The sequence below is a fragment of the Leiobunum rupestre genome, chromosome 11 (genome assembly GCF_980474605.1).
Source record: "Leiobunum rupestre chromosome 11, qqLeiRupe1.1.hap1, whole genome shotgun sequence".
Taxonomy (NCBI): Eukaryota; Metazoa; Arthropoda; class Arachnida; order Opiliones; family Sclerosomatidae; genus Leiobunum; species Leiobunum rupestre.
Genome location: NC_143394.1, coordinates 24,131,086 through 24,141,630, shown reverse-complemented (window position 1 = coordinate 24,141,630; position 10,545 = coordinate 24,131,086). Strand labels below are relative to the sequence as shown.

Below are 10,545 nucleotides of genomic sequence, written 5' to 3'. Positions count from 1 at the left end.
TGTGTGTATCATTATTCATTGTTATAAATTCGGTTAATTAAACTGTTTATATTATTTATATTTAGACTGTTTATTTATTAAACAAGATCATCCCGTTAGCAAGAGAGCTAACATATGATAGAAAGAGCGTGATTTTCATTCGTTGTGGCGTCCAGCATCGCTTAATTAAAATGGTTCTTTCAACATTTGAATTGTATACATATATAGTTTGCTGCTCTCACAAGGAGAGTACCCGAGGTGTTTATAGCCGATTTAGTTCAAAGTCGGCCGTAATCAGCCTTGGAAATAACGGTGGTCAGGTGGTCAAAGACCAGTTAATTAATTGCTCAGACCAGTTTATTAATTCAAAATTTGGGGGGTCACTGGTCACCGTGTCCAGTTTATTAATTCAAAATAATAACAAAAAAACAGAAGGTGACCAGTTTAATAATTCCAAATAATAGGAGATGACCTATTAATCCAAGGTTCATATCAATTTTGATTTCCCTATTCACTGGATTTCTATGTACAGCGAATCCGCTTACTACCGCCACGGCCGCACGTCGAGGTTTTATGCATAGTCCCTTCGCTCGCATCCCTCGAACGAGTCGAACTGTCTAACCCCCCTCTGGCCTCAAACCCTCAATTCTCTAGTCTCGCTTTCCCCCGAGTACGGTAGGCTACCTGGCTCCGCGGTAACGGACCGGGGACTCTGGAATTACGGGGCCTAGAGAAAGAGAGATAATACGGTAAATTTACTTAACTACGAGGGTCTTCTAGGCTATGGTAGTAGTCTTAGGTGAGATAGTACTATATTGTACTATTCTTGTCGTACTCATAATATAAAGTTAACTATTTTGAATACGTGTAAAATTAAATTTACCAACATAATCTAACTTATCAACATGTAGTATAGGTTTTTTTAGGCTTGTAAATGACATTAGAACATTTTATATAAGACCAGTTTAATAATTCATAAGCTAAGGGGTCACTGGTCATAAGGACCACTTTAATAATTCATATGCTAGGGGGTCACTGGTCATAAGGACCAGTTTAAAAAAAACATTATTTCCAAGGCTGGCCGTAATGAGATATGAAATTTCCCAAAAGGAGACGTTGCACTACCCATTCGATTTGCCATGGCAACCGAAAATGTTTTTGACCACTTACAACCAAAATAAGATTTTTTCCTTATTTTACCCAAATTTTTTTACAAATTTACCCTAAAAATGTTTCAATTTACCCATGGAATCTTAAATTGAGATTCCATAATGAAATTTACCTAAATGTGGTCCAAATTACACATTTCGTGATTTTCAAATTTTTTAAAAATTTTCGAAACCGAGAAAATCCCATGCTTTTTTAAATGGAGATTTTATTGTTTTAAGTGATCAAAAACTTTTTCGGTTGCCATAGCAAATCGAATGGATAGTGCAACGTCTCCTTTTGGGAAATTTCATATCTCATATAGGTCTACATTACGCCCGACTTTGAACAAAATCGGCAATAAACACCTCGGGTACTCTCCTCCTTGTCAGTAAAATATATTTATGAAATATTATTATAGATTATGTCGAAGATGGTTTTATTGCATAACGGCCAGAATATATTCCTTTGATTACGAACTATATCAAAGCCTATATGAAAATTTAATTTGTTTTTATTCTACATTTTTGTTTGAGTTCTTCAAAATGGTTCTTACTAGATCTGACGCACCCTATCCAATAATTTTTATTATAATGAATACACTCCGATTCATTGCCAATTGGCAACCATGAAGTCAATGGACCTAAGGAGGTGAGGAACTTCAAAGATGGCAGTGGAGAGACGGGGTTCGTTCGCCATGCCAGCTTTAAAACGTCAAAGACTTGAAATTGGAAACACTTTTGAAGATTCAGACGCAACAGTAAATTCCTTTAATAATTCTAAATGCGTTAACGATAATTTAAAAGCTTCAAAGAAAGTCTTCGGTGAGTATTTTCGTGTAATATGAAATGCATGTTTGACGCGTAGTTTCCATTGGCGTTGGGTATTGTCTAGCGTTTTTGTAGTAGTTTTAGGCTTAATTTCGGTTCACGAGGCGGCGCTTGCCTCCATCTTTCTCTCTCTTGGGGAAGCCGAACTGTTATTGGCCAAACAAAATCACATGATTTTCCTTTTAAATTCGTGTAAACATGAGCACGTGTGCGTTGACTATTAAAGCTGTACAACATGCATGGTAGCTATTCTATACAAATAAACGTTTTAACGATAATTGTAATTTTTTTTAAATTTTATTACTCATTAGGCACTTTATGAATTAGGAAAAAATGTGAATGAGGATAATTATACAGATGTTTTTTATACTTTACTTTGGTAATCATTTTAATGGTATGCCGACATAAATAATATTCAATAATTTGTTGATAGTTTCCAAATAAGGTAAAAATCTAGAGTTTGCTGTTCAGTTACTTCACTACTTATAAGTATACTTTGAAACTAGAGGACTTGGGTAAATAGTTCTTTCTATAAAGTATTGTGGCCTTCTTGTTTTAATGTGGCTCTTACGTCGCAGTCTCTTACTTTTACAAGACTACAAGTGCACAATAAATTTAGGTTTTTCTAGCAAGCATGCAACTTGCTCGTGCGAAGAATATACTAATAAAGCTGTCTTAAGACGTAAGAGTAACATTTGAACAAGTTGGGCAAGACCACTTATTTTTAAAATCAACTATTGGCTGCTAGTCCGTTACATGATCCACTAAGATTCAGGTATCATACCAAAACTACTAATGTGTAATTATCACTATAATGGTGGGAGTAGATTCTACCCTGTTTCTTCGTTGGTTAATTTGTTCCCAAAATGGGCACCGATTTAAAAAGGTGAGATTAAGAATCTATATATTTTTTTTACTTTTATGTTTTATAATTTTTCCTATATTTTAAATATCTTTCAATAACTTTGTATAATTACATTATTTTCATATTTTTGGAATTTTTTGTATTCCTTCCTTTGCATTTAAGTTTTTTGAATTCGATAGAAATCCAAAATCTACAAAATTTGAAATCATTTTTAACAAAATTACGCCAGTTATCGTGTCACGCAGATTCAGGCCAAAAGGTTTGCACCCTAAACAGGGTTGCCATGGTACCTGGAATTCCTGGAAAAGTTGGGGAATTTTAATATGGGTATAAAATTAAGGGAATTTTAAAAATTGTCTAAAAATCAGGGAAGTGTCGGAATTTAATTTCTGTGGCAAATAGGAAACTTTTACTAAAATATTGGTTAAACAATACGAAATCAGTCAGGGAAAATCTCCGGAGATGGTCAGGGAAAACCTGGAAAAGTCAGGAAAATTGATTGAATTGTGGCAACCCTGCTAAACCAATTATTCAACCTTGGATTAATAATATTATTAATCCAAGATTCAACCAAATTCCATTGGTTTTCACTTAATAAGTATTTAAAACCTTCTGTAATTTCAACAAATTCTATTTTTTTTTAAATAAAAATATTAAACCCTCGGACTACAAACTTCTTGTTTTACCTGTAATTTGTATTAGCTTTACCATGGCCTTGTTGAATGTACTAAAATTAATGTCATGTGTTTTAAAATAGTTTTAGTAGTAATGTGAGTAATAGTAGTTTACATAAAATGTTTTTCTAAAAAGTCACCATAGTTCTTTAGCAAAAAGCTGTTTTATTAGTGCATCACATTTACATTACTAGTGGTGTTTCCACTTTGGCTGTGTGATCTCTCCCTTTAGAAGTTTTATCTATTTTAAAGTTTGAAAAATGCCTTAGTCTATTAAAAGTTTTTCTCCGTACCAATTTATTTAGAAATAAGTTTAATTAAAACCATTTCTGTTCTTATTGCTATTTAATGATTCTAGAAAAAAAAAGCAAAAACAAAAGCATAACATCAGGTTCCGCAATATGTTCATAGTTTGCTACTTTTTTTCAAACAGAAAAAGTGCTGATATATTTCCATAAAATCCTCATTAAGTGAAATATATGGCTTGTGTTACTGCGACTGAACTCAAAACCGTTTTTCTTCATATTGCCAAAGCTGCTGTAAAAGTTCTGGCAGTATTAGTCGACAAGGGTGCAAGACAGTTGGGAGGTTTTATTCAAAGAATTATTTAATGCCAGACTAATTTGATGATGATAATTCTGAGCCAAAAGCATTTATCTACCAAATTGGAAAATGATTGAAATCAGAATCTAAATAGATCTTTATAATACTAACTTTTACGTTCAAATTTATTGCTTTATTTTTATGTTCAAAACGAATTATTTTTTAAATTCTGAAAACATTTCCATTAACCTTTTCTGAAATAAAAACCGCCAATGAGCCTCTCGGTCCTTAACCAAATTTTTAATTAAATAGACCTTAAAAAAAGTCTTGTGGTTTTAACTGAAGAATCATACTTCCAAAACATGGAATTTTTAAATTAATTATTTGGGAACTTAACCTTATTTCTTTCACTATGTTCTTCTCGTTTCATTTAGAAAATGCTCAATATGAATATCATAATAACCTCTCTGAATCATCTGGAAATACATCTAGTTCCTCACCAAGGCTTAAGAACTTCAACAAATGTTTAGAGAATGTAAAAAGTTTGTCATCTGCGCCTTCAAATAATCCAATAAGCTCTGACGATGACGGCGATGATGTTGCTTCAACTCTGAGTGACATTTCTGGACTTTCAGATGTCTCAGATTTAAGCGGTCATGAATGGAAACCGATTTCGGGTCCCATCAGTTGGGTTCAGCATCAAATTAATAATGGTTCCAACCCCAGGTTAATCATCCAAGAACTCGTACCAAAAGAAACGCTAGTTCCTTTGCACTTAGATGATATTACTCTGTGGAAGATTATTGTCAACATCATCAGTGAACCTCCAAGGAGAACGAAACTCTCTCATATTAATACTTTGGACGATGTTGTCAATTTACTTAAAGCCAGCAAGAACATTATTGTTCTAACAGGAGCGGGGGTATGTTTTTGTAAAAAAACAACTTCGTAAATTAAGAATTCTTTATTATTTATTTAAAGGCAAAAGTTACAGTTAACATAATTTTTGTGTTATGTTAGGCTGGGGTATTTCCCACAGTGGCCTTCAAAAATCATAAATTTAAGTTGGGTTGTGTAAGGCATATGTGAGTTTACTCTTTATTTGATATAGTTCAGATGGCCATTGATTGATTTCCAAAACTTCCCGACTTTAAAGCCTTTATACTTCAGAATTGTCTAAGGCATAAAATAGAGATGAGAGTTAAGGTAGTGCTAGGTTGGGCCTGACCCAACTCTCACTAATAACTACTAAAGTTAACTACAGCGGCCTTATGTTTTGCTTTTTTTTGTGGATAATGTAGACCTTATCACGTATATAGCGAGGGTATTTCTAATGTTGGCCGCAAATGCAATTTCATTTCTTAATTTTAATTTTAAAAGTTTTGGAATGGGAATTTTTTTTGAGATACACGAATCGGTGTTGACCCAAGGCATTAGACACCAGCACACAATAACTGATTAATCAGAGTGAGATAAGTGTAACTGCCTCGCTAACGGGGGGATACGTGGCGACAGGGGTGGGGACACCCGTGATGGAAGTATTCCAACCACCCGTTGGGGGATTGGTGGTTGTCATCCACAAACTGCCTCCCAGGAGTACGCCACTACTCCCAGCATAAGTGTGGTGTTGGCAGATACATGACGAAACTATTTTTAAGAAAAACGTTACTAATCCCCAAAAATTTCAACTTTTTAAAATTTAGTTAATTAAAAAAATTATCATTTGCGGCCCAAAAAAATTAACTTCGTAATCTCTGCGCCAAGTTCTACATTATCCGCCAAAAATAAATCCATGAGGCCGCTGTAGTTTAATTTTGCCGGTATTTCAATTGTCATAAGTATATTTGTATTGTTTTCTCCTACACATTTTTAAAATTTAATTATTCAAAATGTTTTATATTTTATATTCTTATGCAATTTTTAATTCCAACCAGGTTTCAGTCTCATCAGGGATTCCTGATTTTAGATCTACTAATGGAATTTATGCCCGGCTCAGTAAAGATTTTCCTGATCTCCCAGATCCCCAGGCAATGTTTGATATACATTACTTTAAGAAGGATCCCAGACCTTTTTTTAAGTTTGCAAAGGTAAGTTTTGGGAATTGGTACAAAATAAGCCAATATTGATAATAAATGAATTTGATTTCCTCATAATAAATAGTTTTTGAGTTATGTTTAAAGAAATAAATATAGATAACTCTAGGCTAAAACTATATATACATTATAAAATGGGTAAAAGTAAAATATTTAAAATAAATTAAATGTTTAACAGTATATGTAACCCAACTAAATTGATTTAGGAAATTAGCCAAAAATTCTTCCACCTGTTTTCAAAATCAAAAATCATTTACACAATTGCTATGGGAGTGATTTCTTGACAAAATACAAATGGTTTAATAATTTTAATTAGAAAAATTGATTAATTACCAGTTTTTTCGTTCTTAGGAAATATATCCCGGTCAATTCAAACCATCTGTGAGTCACTACTTTATAAAACTACTTCAGGAACAAGGGAAATTGCTCCGAAACTACTCCCAAAATATTGATACACTTGAAAAAGCTGCAGGAATCACTAAAGCTATCACTTGCCATGGGTCTTTTGCCACTGCATCTTGTACTAGATGCGGTTTCAAAGTAGATTGCTCAGTAATTAAGGATGATATATTCAACCAGGTTTGTTCATTCCACTTTACTCAGAAGTTTGCTAAACCATATTTTTCAAGGTAAAATGCTGGTTTTGACCTAAAAATTGGTTATGGTTCAAATTCCCTTATTGGGAAGAATTAGATGCTATTGCACCTAGAAATAACGGGAAAATTGGTAAAAAAAACCTAACAAATGAATTTATTTAATTTAATAACACCATAATTTCAATTGATTTAAATTGCTTCCAGGTTTCAATAAATTTTTTTCTCAATAAACATAAGCTGACTTGTTTCTATTTAGCTATGATTATTTCATTATAAGCCATATATTCCTTCATCTGCTGATAGTTGCATATCGCAATGAAATTTCCAGTTTCCTGAAATCTAGTTTTGTTTCAATGCTTTCTTAGTTAGAAAAATATATAAATTTATACCATAAAGTGTATTCTTATAGTGTTGTTGATATCTAATTACCTGGTACATTTTTTTTCTGTAGAGAATACCCTTATGTCCAAAGTGTTCTCAACATGAGAGTTCTAGAGGGGAAATCGCTGTAATGAAACCTGACATAGTGTTTTTTGGAGAAGGCCTTTCCGATGAGTTTCACAAAACGATGGGCCAGGACAAAGATTTATGCGATCTTCTCATAGTGATGGGTTCCTCTCTTAAAGTTCGCCCTGTGGCTTTAATTCCAAGTAACTGCTTTTGTTAAAAATATTTTAAACACAATTGCGTTGAAGACTAACTCGGGTTTTACCAATTTTTATTAATAGGTTCAATTCCTTCAAATATTCCGCAAATTTTAATTAATCGTGAACCATTGAATCATTTGGATTTTGATGTTCAACTTTTAGGAGATTGTGATGTCATAATTGAGGAAATTTGTAGGAGGTAAGAGATGGGTTTTAAGCCGCATAGAGATCTCATGTGTGATATAATTATGTAACAATAACAATGATCCTCTTAATTATATCTATAGTTCTGTAGCTAAAGCAATTATATTGATAATTATAAATAATTTCTAGGCTTGGTACAGGCTGGTCACATGTGTGTCAAAGCGCAACATCCCTCCAAGAGGTTTGTGCCCTGAAACCAATGCCTAAATGTGATACTGGCACTTCAGCTTCGGGGACAGATAATTTACAGCTAACCAAAGAGGTCAACAATAACTCCACAAAAGTGTCCGGGGAAGTTCCATTAACAAGCGTAAAGGATGATGAGTCAAATAGCTGCGGCTGTTCACAGTTAGCTGACATTCATTTAGCTGATTCTACATCTAATGAAATTCATTCCTCTACATTGCAATATTCGGACGATTGTCGTTCTGACCATTCTTTTGGGTTCTATAAAAATTGTACAATTGCATCTCAACTGCCAGGTTAGTATATTAAGTGAAGTTAGATTTATCTATAGAACTGTCACAAAGAACCCTTTTGTATAAAAAGAACTAACCTCTTACGGGTTTCTAAGCATTAAGAAATACCAATGAATGGTAATAACCCCTTTTGATTATAAAGTTATTCAAATATATTGCAAATCCCTTTAAGATATATAAATAATTACTTATCTTAGGCCTATTTAACATTAGAAGAATAATAAATTTACTTGCAAAATTTTGTTATTTAGGCTTGATAATTTATTAAATAAAAAAATTTATTATACATTTTGAATCTTTCGCATATTCCATCTAGCAGGCTTTGATTCCGCATTTTTTTTAAAAAACTTGTCCTACCATCTTGCTGGAAGTGATGCTTGGCCCAAGAATTTCAAAAGTTCAAACTAAAGAATTTGGTAAAGCAACGTCCTGTTGCAGAACCTTATTTCAGTCTATAATATTTTCCATTAATAGTTTTGGTACATAAAGCTGCTTGTAGCAATTGTAGCCTAACAGGATCTGTGGAGATGTTGCGGAAAGGAACCATTCTTATTATCTATTCCCTTCCAATATTAGGGGAATTTTTTTTAATGTTTAGGAGTCAATTAAGCCTTGTTGGTTAGCTCTTATGTTCCCCAAGTGGAAAAATTCATTTATAGAATCGTCTAATTAGTTTAGCTAAATATAAACATGTTCGTCTTTCTAGAACAAGTGCTAAAAACATTTCTTATATTTTTCATTACAGATCGCTCATTCCTTTTTCTTCCACCCAGCCGGTATATATTTGCAGGAGCTGAAGTTGAAATGGTAAATGATTTCAGACTGTTAAAAGACGTCGATGTTAAAAATGAACCTGAGCCAGTTTCTGATACTAAAACTTGCATCATAAGTGAAAAAAACTTTGAAAATAGCTCGGATTGTGTTAATTGCTCAACAAGCAAGATTACAGAAATTGACTGTGATAACTTTTGCAATTTTAACGACATACCAGTAGGAAGTGACAGTGTTACGGATCTTCTAGATATAAATGACATCTAAAAGTAGTTCTGTTCTACTCTTTTTGGTATTATAAATAATTTAAATTAATTACCTTAACAGTTGACTGAAATGGTAATAAATGTATGTGTGAAATTGCTTAAAGAAAAGACTACGAACTATGCAGCACTTTACTTAAATATGTTAAAACCTATTGTCATAAAGTTGCAATATTAGGTAAATGAGTTGACCCCAATAGTTTAGTTTAGGCTAATTTAAATTTTGTTGAGTCTGGTACCGGTACTACATCCATGATTCATGAATGCTAAGTAAGTTCCATACACTTTATGCTTTAATTTATTTAAAAAATAACATTTATCTATTTCAGGTGAAAGAATCTATCTAAATTTCTTGCAACCATTCTTAATGCTTGTGTCAAACGACAAGACTTTTATGTGATAGTTTAAATGGCACTGAAACGCAACTATCTGGACTGATCAATCATAAATCATTAAAGCTGGTCTAATTTATAAAGTATCTTGTTCCAACTGTTTTTCTGGATATAAAATACTATCCAGTTCTACTATATGGCTTGAAATGTCTATGAAATAGAAGTTTAGCAAAAATGTTTTAAACTATGCAAGATCCTTCACGTAGTGAATACCATGAAAAGCATGTTATCTGAGGCATTATACTGAACAAAAGTTTAGTTTTTATCTGTATGGTTCAACAAATTAACTTTGTGCATTTTGTTGTCTGATTAGGAATTTAAAAATGCAACCAATATATATATGCTAATAACAAATTGCCTCACTGTAAGGGATCTTTATCTTATGGTTTTTAAACATTGATGCTAACTACTCTCTCTCAATTCTAAGCAACGTGTATTTGCATAAAATATTTTGGAACTAATAATTTTTATTATTGTAAAAATATTTGGATGTGTTTTCCTTACACATGGAAATTGCGGAAAGTGTTCCTCATTTGATTGGTGGTATAATTAGTTTTTTATAATGCCTGTGAAATATATTGATCATCTACTGAACCTTATTGACCGACATTGAAGGGTTGAGCTGACTTTATAGTTTGTTTTTTTATAATACTCAAATGTTACCTTGCTTAATTTATAATCTAAACTATCAGTAGCAAGTCTTGTAAATGCTTATATGTTTGCATTTTAATATGTATAATTAGGTTAATTTACGTTATATAGTCTTTTAATAGTAAACCTTTTATAGAGAAGTATGTAATGGTGATACCTTTCACTTTAAAACAAAATAATTATACTCTTCAATAGTCTCGGCATAGAAATTGTGAGTTATAGCTTAATTGCTGCTGTTCTGAATAGGCATAGCATAAAAATGAAGGTTTCCTGTTATACTATCTTCTACACAAGAGGAATTTAAATGTATATAACTCTGTACGGAGATAATCTTATGAGAATCTTCATTACTGGCGATAATTTCAGAGCTTAGAGTTGCTCGTTTTTCCAGTGTTTGAAATTGATATATTTG

At 32.6% G+C, this 10,545-nt stretch overlaps 1 protein-coding gene across 2 annotated transcripts; it reads left to right on the top strand.

The window, feature by feature from the left end:
* Positions 1 to 1,746: 1,746 nt before the first annotated feature.
* Sirt1 (NAD-dependent protein deacetylase sirtuin-1) lies at positions 1,747 to 10,276 on the top strand. 2 transcript variants are annotated; one of them, XM_090162633.1, is made up of 10 exons: positions 1,747 to 1,949; positions 4,472 to 4,959; positions 5,972 to 6,124; positions 6,482 to 6,709; positions 7,178 to 7,376; positions 7,455 to 7,572; positions 7,707 to 8,059; positions 8,802 to 9,096; positions 9,155 to 9,360; positions 9,420 to 10,276. In XM_090162633.1, exons 1-8 carry the CDS (start codon positions 1,793 to 1,795, stop codon positions 9,092 to 9,094), a joined length of 1,989 nt encoding a protein of 662 aa, XP_090018759.1. In that variant the 5' UTR covers positions 1,747 to 1,792; the 3' UTR covers positions 9,095 to 9,096; positions 9,155 to 9,360; positions 9,420 to 10,276. The 2 variants fall into 2 exon arrangements, with proteins under 2 accessions (XP_090018759.1, XP_090018758.1); XM_090162632.1 differs by having other exon boundaries at positions 8,802 to 9,360.
* Positions 10,277 to 10,545: the final 269 nt, after the last annotated feature.